Source organism: Octodon degus, unplaced genomic scaffold (genome assembly GCF_000260255.1).
Source record: "Octodon degus isolate 3935 unplaced genomic scaffold, OctDeg1.0 scaffold00091, whole genome shotgun sequence".
Lineage (NCBI taxonomy): Eukaryota > Metazoa > Chordata > Mammalia > Rodentia > Octodontidae > Octodon > Octodon degus.
The window spans coordinates 11803538-11824205 of NW_004524667.1; the positions used below are offsets into that span (position 1 = coordinate 11803538).

A 20668-nucleotide genomic window follows, 5' to 3' on the forward strand; every position below is an offset into this window, starting at 1 on the left:
TATATATATACACATTCATAGATATGCAGGTAAAGTGCAACTATATATAGTAAAGTATGTTTACACTGATAGAATAATTTCTCTACCACTACATAATATCATTAAAGACCCATTCTTTTCCATTTAGAGGAGGAAAATCAATTTATTTAAATTAAAGTTGTCCATATTTAAGGGCAAATGCACTCAGTGCTAGTCTTATGACCACTTTTATAGTATAATTCTGCATTGTTTATGAAATTCTGATGGAAGAAATTTTCAATATGTATTGAATAAGACAGATGATTCTTGAACATTTTTTTCCTCAAAAATAACCTAATATATACTTAGGCAAATATAGAATTATTTCTCCAGTCTTAGAGAAATTAGAGAATACTACTGCATATTGGTGGTAATTGTAAAGGTTGAATATGCTTTTATGATGTCCTAATGTCCCTTAAAAATTAATTTACAATGTAAAATGAAACCACTAAAAACTACCACTGCTGTACTTCACATTTTTTCTTTCTTTTCCCTCTTAACATCTAGATACCGCTCTATTCTCCAGTTGGTCAAACCATGGTATGATGAAGTGAAAGATTATGCTTTTCCGTATCCTCAGGACTGCAACCCCAGGTGTCCTATGAGATGTTTTGGTCCCATGTGCACACATTATACACAGGTTATTTAAGTTGCTTTGCTATTTTATGATTCACATTTTAAAAATGCTATTTTGGTATATCACCGTTTTCTTAGCAATATTAGAAAATATTTGTTTATTTTCGCAGATGGTGTGGGCCACCACTAATCGGATAGGATGTGCCATTCACACTTGCCAGAACATGAATGTCTGGGGAGCTATTTGGAGACGTGCAGTGTACTTGGTGTGTAACTATGCCCCAAAGTAAGTACCAGCATGGGTTCTGTTTCTTAGGTCTTTGGAGGATGTTAAATATCCCCAGCCTGATAGGAGTGCTTAACAAATGAGGAAAACAGCATGGTGGCCTCGAATCCTCAGACTTATCATCATTCCTAGATTTCCAGAACAGAATTAGGTAACATTTCTTTTCACCAAGGAAAGGATTCTGGGCTAAAATTGTAAGCAAAATAGCTTGAGACATCTGGACTCACCAAATTCTCTTCACTGTCTTTTTTTCTGTTGTGGAAATTATAAAAAATGTACTGTCCTTCACTGTTTCAATAACTATATAAAAGCTCCCCAAAAAGAATCTTAAAAGGAATTTATCAACTCCACCATGTTTTCATTTATCATATTAGAATGTTGGCTCACTTTTTTTTTTTACTAAGACAGCAGGATGATTGAAATAAATCCTTAATTTCTGTTCTTTTTAGATAAAAAATAGTAATACCATTTATGGCCTACTAATAGAAATTTACCAAAGACTGTATAGTCCTATTTATGAGGATTTTTATAGTATAAGGATCAACAAACTTTTGCCAACATTTGATAAAATGCCTTCTTGATAACAATAATTCTTTATATGATAAAATGTTCCAATATCACTGTTATGATTCCACTTGGAATAAATACCGAAATGTGCAAAGGATTTATGATAGTCATAGTGTCTTCCAAAGTAAGTCCCAAACAAAGACTTTTCGCGAGCTCTTCCAGCACGAGGAGGGAGTGAGAACATGTTACACAAGTAAGTGCATTACTCATTGATATGGCAGTGTGCCAGTGGCCGTGTCCTTGCAGAGTTAGAAAAACAGTGACTTCTCTCTGGTTCCCTCTTCATAATTATTAGGATGGAGAGATTTGCAAAAGAGAAGGTGTTTGCATTATTTTTAAAAGATACTACATTTTTACGTTTGTTTGATATTTTTATTTTCACATATTATATTATTCTATTAAGCCTTTATCCTTTCTCTTTGACATAAATACACCAGGTAGGTAAGTAACCAAATAATCAAAACTGTTTTTGTCTCATTCATTTAACTATTCTGCTTTTGGTTAATGATTAAAACTTTCTTTTCCTTTCTTTCTTTCATTCATTTGTTCATTCTTTCTGTCTTTCTTTCTTTTTATTTGCAGTACCAGGGATTGAACTCAGGACCTTGCACTTGCCAGGCAAGCGCTTAGTCTACTTAGCCATCTCCCCAGCCCTACAACTTTTCTCATATTATTGATAAACTGTATTATTGCTTTATGGATCCAAGAAATTAAGATTTAGCATTAATATATTATATTATAATTTAAAAAAAAACTTTTTAATTAAACCTATATCATAAAATAATTAAATTGTTATCTGGTAGCCAAATGTAATTTTTTGTTTGCCAATATAAAGTTATCTCTAGTCAGTTTTTTAGTAAGAATAAACATAGAGGGGAGAAAAGGAGAGAGGATGGAAACAGAAGATATAATTAGATAAAATAGGGAAAATAAAAGTGAATAATGTGAACAAAAGAGTCGTTGGACTTACTGTTGAATGTTATTATCCTCTATCAGTAAAATCTGTGATTTATGTAAGATTTATAATATAAAATTTTCTTTACTTATAACAAAATTCTAGTTCTAATTTTTGTCACCAAAATATGTAGTCTGTGGTTTTAAAAAACTATATAAAATAAATACAAAAAGTATAAAGTTTAAGTAGTATAGCCTAACTCTATATACTTGTATGGCTTTGAGTGAATATGGAGAAGACACTGTAGTTATTAAAATAGAATGAAACAGGATGGGGTGAAAGGAGGGAACAAAACTCATAAACACATAGAGGTTGAATGTTTCTGGGCAAGTGTGTGACATCATCAACATTATTCTCACAGAATGTCATCCTGAAGACAGAGTAGAGAAGAAATGAAGTACAGAAAAACGGCCTTTCAATTTTATGTCATTTTGTAATGGTAATCTTCAATTAGCAGCTATTTCATTTTATGGATAAATTTTCCTCTAGAGACATTTTGTCGATAAAAGCTTAGTTTTAAATGATTGGATTTACTAGAAATCTTCATATTCTTTATGGACACTGATTGGTCTTAATTTTAAAGAAGACTAGGACAACCTGCCTATGGTTTGTGCTCTCATCAGCCTTATCTTCACCTCTGGCTTTTTAGTATTGATGAACACACTTTTTTCTGATTATCTACTTTTCTTTACATTTCTATCTACAGGAATATTTCTTTTTTTTTCAAAGTTTTATTTTTTTTATTTTATTTTTTTTCTTTTCAAAGTTTTATTGATAAACATATAGCAATGAGACAGTTTCAAATCAAATCGAAAGTATAGTTTCAACAAATAATACACTGCATACATTCTTCTCAGTGGTTAATTGCTGTACAAGATGCAGACTTGTGATCCTACTTACAAACACCATTAGAAAAAATCATTCTATTCATTAAGAGAATGCAACTATATATCTCTTAATATTCAAGTTTATTAGTCATCAGGCTACTCAACATACATTCAATATTCTCACTTTCATAATGAAAAGGCATCACAGCTATTTTTAACTGTCATGAATGCTGACTTTGGCTTATTATTATGATCAAGGACATAAAATAGTAGAAGAGAAATACTAATAGTGCAAAACAATTCAATGAAAGATGTTCTACATTATCAAGTCCTAATGTCATTAACTAAAAAGTTAAGTAGCTATAAATTTATATATGACAAAAGGTTGGAATCATCCTTAATTGCTCCTCTGAGCATTTTCACTTTTATTATACCAACGCAGTGGGCTAGGTGGGGATGTAGTTCCAGTGCAGTGCTTATTTTATGAAGATTGGAATCTAAAATATTTTGCCACTTTACAAACACATCTTCTGAAATAATTTAAGAAATTCTTTGTATATGTGACTAATTTTCACTCGTTTCATCATTTCTATGCCTTCTAGAAAATGACAGTATTTTTATAACCAGCTTTAAAGATCATCAGCATCAATTTAGGAGGAATCCGTTGACTTAATCATGACCTAATCACATGCCCTACAAAATTGCTATGGGGACTGGCCAAATAGCTCAGTGGATTAAAGTGCCTACAAGCAGGCACAGGGGCTGGGGGTTTGATCCCAGGGCCTGCCGTGCTAGCCCCACCGCCGGGGCACATTGAGATGGCAATTGAGACTGGGCATGGTGGCGCGTGCCTGTAATCCAGCTCTTGGGAGGCTGTAAACAGGCAGATCACTACGAGTCTGATCTAGTAGTGAGACCCTCCCCTAAAAAAATGCAAAAAAAAAAAAAAATTGCTACCAGAATCTGATGGGAGGAATGTGCAGCAAGCTCAGCAGCCCAAGACTTAAGGATATCATTATATATTACAGGGGCACACACTTTACCTTTAAATTAAAATAGTTAATTGATTCTGATGAAAAGCATTTAAAAAGCAAGATATACTAAGTGAGTTGTGGAAAGATGAATTGGTTTTAACTTGTAGTGCTTTTCTAAACTCAAGTTCTCAGAAGATGATTACATGTCAAATACATGAGAGTATATATTGACGAATAATTTTTTAATGGTTGTGATGCGCTAATGCAATTCTTTTTCCCTCCTAGGGGCAACTGGATCGGGGAGGCGCCATACAAAGTGGGAGTGCCATGTTCATCTTGTCCTCCAAGCTATGGGGGATCTTGTACCGATAACCTGTGTTTTCCAGGGGTAACATCAAACTACCTGTACTGGTTTAAATAAGCTTACACATTTTACCCAGAAAATATAATGGTTCCTGGGAATCATAGGCATGTATGTATATTGAATTTTGCACATATTATACATATTTTATGATAATCATGTTTTCATGTGACTATTCGGTTGTATAGTGTTTGTTTAGTACAGTGTTTAATCATTAGATCTAATCCAAACATCCATTTCTATTTTCTGACCTCTTAAATCTAAATTAAAATACTGTGTCTATACTAATAATATAGTTCTTACATCCATTTCTAAATCTTGCATTACAAAGGAGTTATATTATTATGTTCCTAAGGAATAAAATACATGTTCAATCTGTAATGTATACATATGTATGTGACCATATATACATATGCATACACACAAACAAAATATACCATGTAGCATATAAATAATACTGTACTACAGTCGAGGGAAATTGGAAACTATTCTAAGCATGTTTGAGGTGGTGGGGCGTGCTTAGCAGCATTTTTATGCTACCCATAAAATGCTACTTTCCAAAATAACACTCAACAATATTTGCAGCTGATAATTTAATGAAGTTACGACAGACAAATTTTATTCTGGAGATATTTTATCTTATTTACATCCATCAAAGTGATCAGTTTATGCCTTTTATTTAGTTTCATTTTATTCAGTCCCATGAATAAATAGTCCCATGTTGAGCCTTTACTTTATCAAAGGGACTTTGTTGGTTACATTCTGATAATGCAAAAACAATTAGACTTAGTTGAGTCCTGAAGGAGCTCACAAAGACACTTAGGAAATAAAACAGCCTAGTCATTTTTCTGTAAACTTAATTTTTAAATTATTATATAAAGAGAATACAAAATAGTAAGGAAAAGAATTAGAAATGATACAGAATTTCATACACACACACACACACACACACACACAGAATTAAACAATTGTTGCTCTGTTGCATAATATTGTCTTCAAATTTATAAATTTAATTTTTTTTTTTTGGCCAGCTCAGCCTACCCTGAAGGAGGGGCTGGCACAGCATGTGGTGCCAGGATCGAGCCATAGTCCCCTGCGCCTCCCTAAACCTGCATAAACAGACATTTAGACCAGTGAGCTATCACATCAGCCCTATAAACTTAATTTTTAACCAATTGATTTTTATGTGGTTTGAGGGAGGAAACCCAGAATGGACTACACCAGTAGGTAGAACTAATCCAAAACTACGCTAGCATGTAAGGCTTCTCATTCCCAGGAAAATTTAGAGTATTTGGAACAAGAGGGGGAAGGGAAAAGTTAGCAACTTCCCACAGATTTCTGGAGTACAATAGATAGTTAAGACTTTGGGGGACCGGGGAGATGGCTCAGTGGAATAAGTGCTTCCTTGGCAAGCACAAGAGCTTGAGTTCAATCTCCAGTTCTGAAAAAAAAAATGGGGCCGGGGAGATGGTTCAGTGGAATAAGTACTTCCCTGGCAAGTGCAAGGGCTTGAGTTCAATCCCTAGTTCCACAAAAAAAAAAAAAAAAAAGACTTTGGAATGCTGAAAAGAGCCTCAAAGACTGATGAAGCACAAGGAAAGTAAGATTTGAGGGATCAGTGATCAATCACAGAAGTAGGGGAGCTACACCAAAGCATAAGTGTGAGGTTTCAGAAGACTATACTCCGACAATGTGGTCCTCCTTTCAGTCCAAGAACAAGTGATGCAGATCTCAGAGAGATGCGGGGCCTACCAGGACTCTTATCTCCCTCTCTTCCCTGCCTGTATTATTTGTTGAGACTCAGTCTACTTATCATCTTGGCTCCTGAATAATATAGTGAGGCTCCTCCATGCATGCTACATGGAGACAGGATTTTGTTGTATTTTTGGGTGCTTTTCTAAGTTTTAATTACCAAACTTTATTTCCATGTTTCTGTAGAAGAAAAACATTCAGTTCTTTATTGACTTTGATTATGAACATCATTGAAGTGATTGTGAAAATTTCACTTACATGACATGGAAATACATTTCCTCCATTAAATTCTTTTCAGCAAGAAAAATGCCACATATTGCACAAGATAACTTAATATGTCACATTTTCAATCATGTGTGTTTCATTCAGGATAGTGCTCCCATAAGGTTATGGAGCAAGTAAACAAAACTAGCTCTAGAATGCAAGGAACAGAAAGAAGCTACTGGTTTAAATTCTGTACACATTTGCACTTTCTTTGGGTGGATATATTAAAACATGACAGATAACTAATTAGATCCATTCAGTGGGAAAGGAATCCAACATCTGGAGACTGAGTCTATTTGATGACTAACAACTGGCCCAATTACATTTATAAATTGAATATGTTGACCAAATGTTTTGCTATCATACCACCCTGCCTTTGTGGGCACACACATGGAGGCTATTAAAAATAAATATTTTGAGTACTAAAATGAAGTAATTCTGTGATATAGGCCCCAATCCAATTTCGCATAAGATATCTAGGCAACCAAGGGAAACTACATGAGTGGGATATTTACTTGATATATCTAGAAAATATCTCCATCTTTAATATTGTTGTAGTATTCTTTGAAAACCACAAGTACTAACAAACAGCTTGACTTCCAAATTCCAGTTCCTTGGCCAGTTTATTTGTATAGCTCGATTTCTCAGTTCTACAAAAGAATGGTGACATGTAATACACATTTCAGAGACTCCTATGAAGGTAGATTTAACATATTATTATAAATTGATGAAAACTAAAATTATTTTTTACTAGAGCTCCTTTTGGGCAGAAACTTTGTCTATTGCTTTGTGTTTATCCTAGCTTTATTTGAAAGGACTTTTAGTGTTAGCTAAAAAGTTTAGAATTGCAGCAAGTTAGAGGAGTTCCACCTCTCATTCTTTTTTTTTTTTTAACACGAAAGTCTCTGAAAGATAAAGCTTTGAATGAGACAGAAATCCAAATAAATTGTCAGAAAATTCTGATTAAGACTAGTATGTACATGCTTATACGTTGCATAACAGTTCTTTCTAAAATCAAGCAGAACAATAAGCTTATTTATAATTTAACAACTCAACAGAAATATGATGGGTATGTTTGTTGTCATGTTTTTACTTTTTAAAGTTAGTAATATCAAATGGCCATGTGAAGTACTTTATTTTCTAGGTTCAAGTCAATGAAAGTTTGGTAGAGTCAACACAGACTTTCACATTTTTTAATAGCATGGAACAGTGGTGCTAGAATAACTATTTTGCACTGTTATTCCCAGAGACAGAAAGGGCCTGGGTATAAGCTATTTCATAAGAGCAGCTTTAAAGAGTCAGTATTGAGATTTTTAACTTGGAAATGTTTCATTTCAAAGAAATGATAATTGGCATATATGTTCTACAGTATTGACTTTTCTTTCTAATCATTCTTTACTCAATGGAAAGGCCAGAATATTATGTTCCAATGTAGGGTCCTGGCCTCTATGTCAAAGAACAATGAAGAAAATGCCATTTTAGCTCTTAAATAGATGGATTTCTTCACAAAATTGTCTGCCAGTTGTGCAGGCACTCCTTAATATTCTTGATTATGACAAATGAGTGTGCTTTGAAAACAGAAGAAATAGTGATTAGCATTGTTTGGGATTTGGCTGAGTACTGTACACTCCCGTCTCTGTGGCCCAGCAGAGATTCCCTCTCAACTTCAGTTGGTGGTGCTGACATTTTCCATCTGAAACATTCATGCAAACATTCACTTGCAGGTTTCATGCAGCTGTAGGGCAGAGTTGACCACAGAGCAGGTCAAATCAACTAGCACAATTTTCTTAGAATATTTAAATTGAAATAATATATATTTCCCCATGTCTACTTGTTTGTGTTAAGTCAATTTACAATGTCTGTATAAGTAAGCCTACAATATTTATGCCAGTTTGAATGTCTTAGGTTCATGCCCTATTAAAAAAAATACAGAATCCAAGTTGATATGTTTAAAGTTTCCATGAAGACATAATAATTCTGAGACTTTGGTCTTGATTTTTTAGCAGTGTAACAATGTATATTAGGTGCCACAATAGCACGGGAGGCAAACTTGTCCCAGATGCGAGAGAGCCTTTACCTACTACTCAAGTATTTAGGGAGGATAAAATTACATTTCTGTTAATATTTAACATTATCTTTATTATTATTTTATAGTGTCAAATGTGTGAATGAGAACATTTAAATATATACAAAATGATTTTTTAAATTATGTCCTGGTCTAATTTTAACTTATGAAAGGTCAACTAAAAACTTAGAATGTTTAACAATTCACTGGTTAATGGTGCTAAAAACACATTATAATTACCAGTCTTGCTTCAATTTTGAGGGTTCTTTTTGCAATTAAAGTTATTAAGTGTGAGCTATCAATATCTATTCTGGTGCTAAACATATGGTGCTAAATAAATTGTTAGTATTAATGGCTTTAGTAAAGTTCCTTTGTTCATTCAATTTTTGATTCAGAAATATTAATAAAAATCCTATGTCAAATTAATCTTCACCAGAAATAGGCCAGTCAAACCTGTTTTATTTAATAATAAACATTATTTAAGTGCTGAAGAATGCAAATATGTTTCTTTACCAGCCACCACTTTTCTTCTTTAAAGCATTTTTTAGCTTGGCAAACTCTGAACTAAAGAATCACCTGAAATTAGATGATTTCGCCTGTTACTAACCATGCTGCAGGCCCTGGTGCCCTCTGCTGGTTATAGAAACAAATTATTGGTGGCTTCTTGGCAAAGCAGTGAATGGCCTGCTGCAAAATTTTGACTATGCCCAAATCACACAGCATTTAAAAATGCTTCACTCCCATAATCTAGTTTGCTAAGAGGGTAAAAGAGTTGGTGTATCCTGGTTCTTACTTTCTTAAATAATATTTTGACATGATTTTCCATTTCTGAGGGTACTTATTAAAGTTTTTTATTTTCTTTTCTAAAAAAGGAATTGCTAAAACATTTTGATTTGATTTATATCATAATTATAATTACAATTAGTAAAAAAGTATAGTTATATCTTTTTTTCAGGAGTTTTTTTTAATTTAGCACAGTACATAAGATTCATTGGTGCACATGTAAAAGAATGATCTCTTCTTTTTTAACTATTGGTGCATAACTCAACAATGTTATTTGGTCATGTTTTTAAGCAAATCATAACACAGTAATGTTCCAAAGTCCTTCTACTTTATAAATGTATATTTTTTTACCTACTGGCAAGAATTGTATCTCCAATAACTAGTGAAGACAATGAATATTCTCAGGTAAACTTCCCATTAAATTATATAATTGACTGGGTATTGTAAATCTTCTGTTTTCGACTGATTTCTTAAACTGTGTTTGCATAAGCAAATAAAATTTATTTTGAAGTTGTTTTCTAAATATCTTCAATGTAATCTTCTCTATGCTCTAATCTTTATGTAAAGCCCCCAAATACAGTCCTTATAAATGTATATGTACTTTTCCAGCATTCCTTACTATCAAAGAACATTTTTCTCTAAGTCCTCGGATTATACTAAATAGAAAACATAGATTTAAATTCTCTAGCATTTCTTATTTTCTCTTAGACAATCTGCTAATAATAATAAAAAGAACTCTTAAGTCTTAAGACATTTGAGGGCCAGAATTACTTCAACCGTTCTTTAAAATACCCACTTCACTTTCTATGTATTTGCAGTCCATTAGTTTGGAAGAGAATCAAATGATGGGCTAAACTGGTGCTTGGCTACATATTATAGCATCTTGTATTTTGTTATTTGATGAGCAGAGTCTTGGTACCATACTATAAATTAGAGATGATTGCCACTCATACATGGAAACAGCACACTTAAAAACAGATACTATGTTTCAAATATATGTGTAGCCTTAAAGAATATTGTATCTTTTTTTTTTACAAGATGAATGTGGTAAGGTTGATTCAGTACTTAATGCTGTGGTGGTGCCTTTGATGTCCTGATGTAATGTCATAAATGTGTACATATCTGACACCTATGTAAACCTCTGTCCTAATGAATCATAACAAATGTAGCATTTTTGAGTCCACTATATTATTTTTATTTTAATAAAAGATCATGATGAATTATTTTGTTTAAAGTATATTTTATTTCATAATTCAATACAATCTTAAAAGAGACTCAGAATCAAACAACATGATGGTTTTGTTAATCCATTCTTTTTCCCAAAGCAATAACGATTTTAATTTTAGTGCATCACTGAAATAAAACAATGTTTCTACACCCCCTTGTCTTTCCCTTTTCTAAATCTTGATCTCCTGCCCTTCAATTTCCACTAAATTTTAGAAAACATTTTGATGCATCAATATTAAGATGTTTTCATGGAGAAAGAAAATGATCTGACTGAGGAAAATTACAGCAGTTAACTGAGTATCTTCCTGCTTCCCCATACAGAGGACCTGGGAAACACTGTGGGCATTTCTGGGAGAAAGAGAACTTCTTGAGCCATGGAGCAGCCCACAGGTTGCAGGGCTGCTCATCTACTCAGTAGATTTCTCAGGCCCATTCCCTTGAAATTCAGCAGAGTTTAGGAATTTATTTCCATCTCTCCTAGAAGTAGTAAAAGACTGGAGAACTTTGCCAACTTAGACTTTTCAAAGAGGGTTCACCACTGCAATCCTTTGGGCTTGTTCCATTCCTGGTTATTATCACACTTTGTTCCCATCATATTCTGCTATTTCAAGCCTGCAGTTATACTGATGCCTTTAGGAAGTTCTTTCCATCTCTAGGGGCAACTTGTTGATGTGTGTGTGTGTGTGTGTGTGTGTGTGTGTGTGTGTGTGTGTGTTGCTGAGTGTTCTAGGTTCACAGACTAGGCCTGACTGATACAAACAAAAGTTTCCCCTTGCAGTCTTGCACCAAGCATGCCTAGGTGGTGGAAAAGAATTCATTTCCCACCAAGCAGAATAATGCTTTTGTTGGTTCAGTCTCTTCCTGGTGCCACTTGACTCACCCAGTTCCTTTTGAGACAGTAAATCTTGACTTACTGTCTAAGTGACACCTGTGTCATAAAACTGGAGAGGTGGCATCCATCCTTGTTGAGTCCTTTGATCCCAATGTTCTCCCTTCAGGGAAAACTAATGAGATCCTGTCATATTCCCTTCCCTGACAGCCTACTAACTGATGATAACAAGCTGGCTTTTCAAGGGACATGCAAGCTTTACTAAATCAGAGTCCTAACAAGAATTTACTCTTTGAATTTCTCTGTTATACACTGAGCAATGAAACTAATTAATATTTCAAAAATAAAAAGTGAATGAAAGTGATATAACCTTGTTTCATTCTAAAAACTAAGACATGGAAACTCCACAAACCCTAGAATCTGTCAACTATAAACATAGAATTTGTGCATGTCTTTAAAAATTATATATTCATTTACTCTTTGACCTCACAACACCTACAAATCCTTACCAAGGACACACTAACATAAATATGAAATAACATCTGTACAATGTTATAAAACATTATAGCATTGTTTGTAATAGAATAGAACCAAAATCCTAGACATACATCCAAAGTACAATAGAAAGGGATTGATGAAATGGGAGGTTCATGTGAAGGAGGGCTATTCTCTTATTCCTTCTGGGTTGTTATAGTGAAATAGTACAGGGGGTTGCTTATGAACTATAGACACTTCTCTCTCACAGTGTGGAAGCTGGAAGTCTGAGGTCAGGATGAAAGATTCAGTTCTCGGGAGGGTGCTTTTACGGCTTCCCTCCTCTTCCATCCCCAGGTGACAGAAAACTTTATCTAAATGTGGGCTCTCAGGATATGTTGCTAAGAAAAAAAGATGGTACACAAGAATATAACCAGCAAGCTACACTGTAGTAAAAAATCAAGGGAAATGTATATGCATTTGCAGCAATACTAGCTTTTGCTTGAGAATATGAAAGTTAAATAATGTATTTTAAAAGATTGAGATAAAATATTTCTGGGGATAACCAGGGAACAAGATGTATGGTCAAATATATTTCTTTCTTTTTTTTTTCGGAACCGGGGATTGAACTCAGATCCTTGTGTTTGCCAGTCAAGCACTTATCCTACTGAGCCATCTCCCCGGCCCCCAAATATATTTCAAATAATGGTTAAGGACAATATTCTGAGAGTATATCCTTAGTGTAAAATAATGTAAAAGTATGATAAGAATAATAAACTTAAGTAATTAAGACTTTTTTCAGGAAACATTTTCAATGTAAATGAAGAGGTAAAAGTTTCAAAAAAGAAGTTAATACCCAGTGAAATAGTACATATGAATGTGGAATCTTAATATGAAGCCATGAGATTTTCTTCTGGAGAAAGTAATTTTTAAAATATCAGAAGAATGAAAAGCGCTAGGAGCTCTGGTACTCCAGTGGTGACAAGTGAGATCAGTGCACTGATTTTTTGTGTATAAAACCATTTTCCTTGAAGTAATAATCAGCCTCACCTCTACCAACCCCAAGAAACCACTGCTATCATAGGCTAATGGTGCACAAAGTGGGATTTGTGAGCCCCCAAAACTATATAAGGCACAAATTCCTTTAAAAAATGTAATTGTATATTGTAAAGGAAGAAATAAATTAAGATTTCTCATGGAATAATGGATTGAGCAATTGTTCTTTGTTGGTTCACAGTGGGGTGTCTGCAGGGAAGACCCATGAGTGGTCTAGGGTTTCTCTATGTCCTCAGGTTCCTGTTTAGTTATTGTCAAAGCTTTTTCATGCACTACACTTTCCTGAAGCAAGTAAGAGTAACTAATTTTCACACTCAACTTAGCCTGCACATTAACAAATATGTTCTGAAAATTCCTGAAGAACCAAGATTGAAAATAATAACAAATGAACAAGCCAACATGAAGGAAATTTACCAGCTGATAATTACCATGCTTATGACAACATGCTTTCTGTCAGTCACATTATGAGGTACAATCAAGATGACCTAATCAGATATGACAGAGTGACAAAGAATTGAAAATTTCCAAGACTATGTGGAATAATAAACTTGCTATTAGTGATTACGTTTGTCTTGATTGATTTGTTGCTGACACTTTAACTATCATGATTAACAAGTGTTTTTTTATGCCAAAATAAATGTAAAATGATTCTTGAAGTAAGATTTGAAAAATTTTCAAAATATTTGATCGTATTTCTCAAGAAAATGCTACATACTAATAAAGTGAAAACCTAAAGTTGTACTAACAGATATATAAAAATAATATTTTGGTAAAATAAAATAGTTTTATAACTGATAGCAAACTATTTTAAAATGTTTTAATTTAAAAATATTTCATTGTTTATATTTTATAATGAGCATAGTATACTAGTTCAAGGGATCAGTATAACCTAATGTCTAATGAATAAATATTAGCATATCCTATAATTTATATCATATATATGGAGTGGAGGTCCAAGACCCAAACCTATTTGCCAATTTGTGTGCTTAACAGCAAGTGTACACTTCCTGAAAATGGGTCAGCTTCCTACCCTTTTCCGCTTATACCTTTGCTGTTTGGTAGTCCAGGCTACAGAATATCTGAATTGATAGCTTTCTTTCTTTCTTTCTTTCTTTCTTTCTTTCTTTCTTTCTTTCTTCTTTCTTTCTTTTGTATTTTTATGGAAGGATATACGAGATGTTCAGGGTCTTACTACTAGATTGGACTCGTAGTGATTCTCCTATTTACTCATCTCCTATTTACTCATCTCCTATTTATTCATTCTGAGTGCTGAGATTATAGGTGTGGGCCACCACACCCAGTCTTGGATTGATAGTTTCAAACAAAAAAACACAAGCACTGTCTTTCCTGCAAATAAATTTGTGAGGGCATTCCACATGCTCCTGGTAAATGCTGAAGTCCCTTACTATGTACACTGGTTCTAAGAGGCTGTATCTTTTTCCTCCTTGTTTAGCCTCCATCTCTATGTCTTTGCTGTTCACTCTCTCTCCTCTGTTTGCTTTTTCCTGCATGAAGTTCACTCAACCTTAGGGCTCTTACATTTGTTTTTTCCTCAAAATATAACATTTGTTTCTTAGATGCTCACATGCCTTTTTTCCTCTCTTATTTTATTCTGTTCCTTTACCAATGGCACTCTTTTGACCTCCAGATCCAAAAAAGCATACCTTATAAATATCTATCTATCTATCTAGATATTTATATTAGTTTCAACTATATGGCAGACACTAATCCAGGTTTTGGAAGCATACAGAAAGCAGACAGATAATATCCCATCCTTTTTTGATTATATATTCTGGGTAGAGTAGATAAAAAATAGACAAATAGAAGGGAAACATGGAAGATAGGTCAGGGTAATAAATGCTCTGGAGGAAAAATAAAGTGAGATGAAGTATAGGAAATAGGAAGGCATTTAATTTTATATAAAGGTGTAGGGAAAGCTTAATGAAGATAGCAAAGAGGTGAAAGTTTTAATGTAGAAACATGAGAAGTCTGTAAATAGATTTTTACTAAATAGATCTTGGAAGAAGAAGTTTCTGAGCTGAGGAAAAAGATAGGCAAGGCCTTGTGGAAATACTATGTCATATGTTTACAACAGTGCAGCAGAAGGAAAGACAAAAGTCAGAAATGAAGTCGGGAGCATCACAAAAACCCACACAAATGTTGTGTGGGCCAGGTCAACTTAAGGATTTGACTTTTATTCTGAGAAATAGTCAGAGTTCTGAGCAGAAAAGTGTTATGACTTGACACAATACAGAAACCTGGTTGTGCTCACTGTGTTCAAAATACACTATAGAGAAACAGGGAAGCCATTTTTATGACAATTTATTTTTTTCAGTCTTTTTCTTTCTAGGATTTTTTTTTCTTCTTGCAGAGCCAAAAAGTTCATTGTTTTTTTCTTTTCCTGTGTAAGAATACTGTTTTTCATAATTTTATTGATAAACAAATAGAGACAGTTTCAAATCAAATCGCTAAGACAGTTTCAATAATTAACACACTGCATACATTCTTCCTAGTGGTTAATTGCTGTACAAGATGTGGACTTGAGATCCTATTTACAAACACCATTAGAATAAATCATTCTATTCATTAAGAGAATATAACTATATATCTATCCTAACCACTTTGAATACACAGATACAAAATGGACATTCATCTGTATACCCTTTTTTGTTAAGTTCCATTATTTGAATATTATAGGTGTGTACACTCAGCAAAATATTCTAAAAGAGTCCAGTAGCCCATAATAGCATTGGGTCTTCTGTTTAACAGGCAATGTCAGAAATTGTTGACCTGAGTCCCCCATGGCTCAACATAACAGCATGGCTTTACTTCCTATATTTCGTCTTCATACTTTTCTACTGGATGGTTAAGACTAAGATAAAGCAGGACCTATGCAACAAGAGTTGTAGCTTTTGGGTCTGAGAAAGTCAGTGAGATCCCCTCAGGATTTATCCTGAGATCCTGTACCTTAGATTGTAGAACCTTTGTCAGTGCAGCCATGTGGATGAGTCATGGCCATTGCTTGGCCAATGTGCTCTCTGTGAAAGCCTGAGAGAGTGTTTTCTCTCCACGTGACTCTCCTTAGGCACACTCTACATCATCAATCACTTTCCTCTTTGGCCCCATAATCTCCTTGATCAGAAAATATGGGACACTACCGAGTTACACGACGTTACAGTACAAGTTCTCATATGTCCTGAGTCTTAATTGACCTTAGAAGGTTAGGGCCAAAATGTTGGCTTTCCTTGCAGCCCTGCTTTTTCTTTAATTTTGGTCTGCAAACTTAGGTTGTTAACCATCCAGAAGACAAGCTTATTGTTATTATCAAACAACTTAGGCTATTAAGCTTAACCTCACTATCTGTCTGCATTTCAAACATCTTAGGCCTAATAAGGAACAGGTATTTTTCATCAAGTATTGATATATTGAACTTTAAGTCCCTACATAATATGATAAAAAACATTATAAATTAGATTATATTTTAAAATAGGATAAAGAATTACATACTTTTCATATTTGCACATAAGTCCAAAAATCTCACCATATACAACCTTGAAGCAGGACAATCCCACAATATTCCTCAAAAAGGTAATTGTTTTACCAAAGTTTAACCCTCATTTTTCAAATTCATAAAATACACCCTTTTTGTCACTGACTGCTAGTCCTGATTACCCATTTAATCTCAGCCTCTTTCAGTTCACTCATTTATTCTCCAAATAATTATTGAGGCTATTTCACATGTCGAACATTATTCAAAATAAAAAGCTGAGTGTGTACCCCTCAGGAGACTACATTTCAGCGGTGAGGGGGCACAGACAAGAAAACCACTGACTATTTCATTTAGTAGTTTGTGGAGATCATTGCTATGAGGAAAAACAAACCAGGGGCGGCAGACAGAAGTGAGAGGGACCAGGAGCCACTTGGTTGTTAGTGGACTGAAGGGTCTCACGGATAAGATGAAATATTAGCAAATCCTTGAATGATGCTTGGTTTTCAACAAATTAAAATGTGCCTGTAAGATTTCTGTGATTTATTCATCAAAAATAGTACTCTTTTTCTACATCCTGTCTGCTCAATTCAAAGAAGTACTGATTTTCTGTGTGCTGAAATTTTTCTCCCCGAGTTTTATACTTGCCTAGTTGATCTGTTCTCCTTAAGATTTTTGACTGATTCAAGTGATAAACCTATTTTTCCAAGGCCAAAATGATCATATGGCTTTTCTTCTTGACTCTATTAATATGGTGTGTTACATTTATTGATTTACATATGTTGAACCATCATCCTTCCATCCTTGGTATTATTCTTACTTGGTCTTGGTGTAAAATCTTCAAGATGATTTGCTGCATTCTGTTTGCCAGTATCTTATTGAGGATTACTGCATCTATGTTCATTAGGCATATTGGCCTCTAGTTCTCTTTCTTGGTTGGATTCTTCTCCTGTTTTGTTTTGTTTGGTTTGGTTGTTTGAGTTTTTTTAGTATTGACAATTAAATTCAGGGCCTTATGCTTGCCAGTCAGGAACTGTGCCACTTAGCTATATTTGTCCCTTCTTTGTTTTTGATATGAGGATAATGTCTATTTACAGGAGTGAATTTGGGAGTATTGTTTCCCTTTCAATTTCATTAAAGAGTTTGAGAAGTATTGGTGTTGACTGGGGCTGGCTTGTTGGTGGTGCAAAGCCAGAGGAAGAGGATGGAAAGGAGGCAAGTGGATGTTGTGGCAAGAAGAGCAAGGTGCTGAGAATGGCTTCCTTTGGATGGAAGAAGAAAATTGTGAGAAAGTCTCCAAGGCAACTTTGCAGCAGTTTGAAGCTAAAGTCGCTGATGAGGAGGATGTGGTTGAGAATGATGATGGGAACTGGTTTCACACCAATAAACTCAGAAAGGAAATTCTCCTTGAAGACTGTGCAGAGAAAAGCAGACAGCTAAAGGATGAAGGAGGAAATTTGGCTGAAAATAAAAGGTATCAGGAAACAATTCAGAACTGGGATGAAGCACTACAATTAATGTCAAATGATGTTACCCTGTATGAGATGAAATCACAGGTCCTGATGTCTTGTCATGAAATGTTCCCAGCAGTACATGCAGCAGAGATGGCTGTCCAGTGAAACCCACATTCGTGCGAGTCTTGGCACACTTTGGGATGAGCTCAGCTTGGATTAGGAGAGATAGTCCTGGCCATCCAAAGTTTTCAAGCAGCCCTACACATCTATCCATTGAATCCTGAATATGGAAAGAAGACCTTTCTTGGGCAAGAACACTACAGGAGCTGCAGAAGGTAGCACAGAAGATGAAAAAAAGTGAAGCCCCACCTGAGGAAATGCATATTTCACCAAAGTTGGTTCCTGACTGTGACTTTGAAAGTGAGGAGATTGCTGCCGTTTACTCAGCTGTTACTGAAAATAGATGACAGTTTCAGCTAAGAAGACAAAGGTTATTGTGTCAGCTTCTGGGACTGTAGAGACTGGACTGTAAAGGAGAAGGAGGAGAGAACAGCCCCCCCCCATGATGACTGTGTTTATGAAAGCCTGATGAAGCAGTATGCACAGTAGAGTTAACGCTGTCTTTTTGATTCATACTTAATGTTTAAACATAAGTACATTTACTGTACAGAAACAGGAAAAAAACTCTTCTTTGTAAAATATGGCTGTCTGATGAGACATAGCAAATTCAACAACTAAGGACCCCTCCAGACTCAGCCTAAACCAAGGCCTAGCCAGTGTGTGGGAGAGCTTCCATGCTCCCCTGTGCAAGCTGGACCCCGCTGGACCCAACCCAATCCCATCCTGTGAGTGAAAACTTCCACCATGCTCTCGGGACCCCTCCAGACCCAGCACAAGCCCAAGCCCAGCAAGTATGAGGGGGAGCTTCCATGCTCCCCTTTGCCTGCTGGATCAGTCCAGACCCAACCCAGGCCCACTTGTGAGTGGGTCCTTCTGTCCTGCTCTCTGGACATCTCCAGACCCACCCCAGGCCTGACATACAGGAATGGGGTAAAACTCTGCAGCTGAAGTCCTTGCAGAGAAGCTAGGGGCCAGAACCACCCAGCTAATCCAGGAGGAGAATACCTTACCAGAGATGCATAACAGGTTCACTTCCATGGCCTGCAGCAGAAAGAAGCTGAGCACAACAGCCAGACAAAAGCCAGGCAAAACTGGATGAACTCAAACTTTGTAGACATGCACTCAAATTTCAGTAGGTGCTAAGGTTATAACTACACCAAAATCCTACACCAAAGGTCAGAGTAGAGTGCTATACAGAATGGCAAAGCAAAGGAGCAAAATTCAATCTCAGCCCCTGAGCCCACCCAGAACATGTGCAGAAGTCACTAGCACAGAAAAAATTGGGAATCACACATCTGAAATGTCTTAATTAACAGCACCTGAAGTAAAGAAACAACTGCAGAAATATATAGAGGAACTCAGATCAGAATTAATCTCCGAAATAAAAAAAGAAATCTTTGAATTAATAGCGTCTGAAGTAAAGAACCAAATGTAGAAACATATAGAGGAAATCAGATTAGAAATAATCTCTGAAGTAAAAAATTAACAACTGATTCTCAAGAAGAAACTCATAAAAAGTAGAGATTAGAAAAGCAACAGATTCCTTGATTGAACAATACAGGAAAGAAATAGATTGCATAAAGCAGAGTCAAAGAGATATAGAAGAACTTAAAATGTCAATCACAAGCTAGGAAAACTGTTTCAGTGAAAGTGAAGACAGAATTTCAGATCTTGAAGACATGGTTGCAGCTAGCAAAAAGGAATGAAAAGATCTCGTAAAAACAACAAGGATGCATGAAAAAATAATTCATTACCAAGAAGACAATGCAAAGATGAACAACATGAGACCAATAGATATCATTGAGAAAGAAGGAGTCAATACAAATGATATAAAAAGAATATGAACAGACGTAATAGCAGAAAACTTCCCAAATATGAGGAAACAATCTGATATTCAGGTAACTGAAGCATACAGAATGCAAAATAACTTCAACCCAATTAAAAACACACCGAGATATAATAGTTAAGATCCCACAAATCCAGCACAAGAACAATATACTGAAAGCTGCTAGAGAAAAGAAACATCACATATAAAGGAAAACCCATCAGAATAATGGGCTATTTCTCTTAACAAACCATGAAGGCAAGAAGAGCATGGACCTGGGAACTTCAAGTCCTCTATGAAAACAAATTCCAGCCCTGCACCAGCGGGGCCTACTACTGGTCCCAGCCCAGGTGCAGCGTGGGTGAGACCCTCTTCCACCCCCTTGGAACACCCCCACTACTCCGCAGCACATCCCCTACGCTGCCAGCAGAGTAGGAATTTCTGCCACATTCTGGGAACCCCCAGACCCACTACTACTGGTCCCAGCCCAGGTGCAGCGTGGTGAGACCCTCTTCCACCCCTTCAAGACACACCCCACCACTCCAGAGCACCTACCCCATCCCACCAGCCAGGTAGAAATTTCTTCTGTGTTCCGAGAACCCCCAGACCCAGTCCTAGCTCAGGCCAGATCTGCACCTGAACTTCAGTACGTGCTAAGGTTATAACTACAAAAAAGATCTACAACAAAGGTCAAAATACAGTGCTACACAAAATAACAAGAAGGAACAAAATGCAACCACAGAACCCAAGCACACCCGTAACAAGTGC

At 35.5% G+C, this 20668-nt stretch overlaps 1 protein-coding gene and 1 pseudogene across 1 annotated transcript in view; both read left to right on the forward strand.

Annotated features, from left to right (window-relative positions):
* Window positions 1-5467, forward strand: part of Pi15 (peptidase inhibitor 15) — a 24566-nt gene extending 19099 nt beyond the window's left edge. Inside the window, exons 4-6 of the mRNA XM_004637560.2 lie at window positions 526-658; window positions 765-880; window positions 4489-5467. Coding sequence (XP_004637617.1) covers window positions 526-658; window positions 765-880; window positions 4489-4624 — 385 coding nt within the window. The 3' untranslated portion in view covers window positions 4625-5467. The remainder of the gene's footprint in view (window positions 1-525; window positions 659-764; window positions 881-4488) is intronic.
* Window positions 5468-17755: 12288 nt separating this feature from the next.
* Window positions 17756-18487, forward strand: LOC101563682 (annotated as a pseudogene).
* Window positions 18488-20668: the final 2181 nt, after the last annotated feature.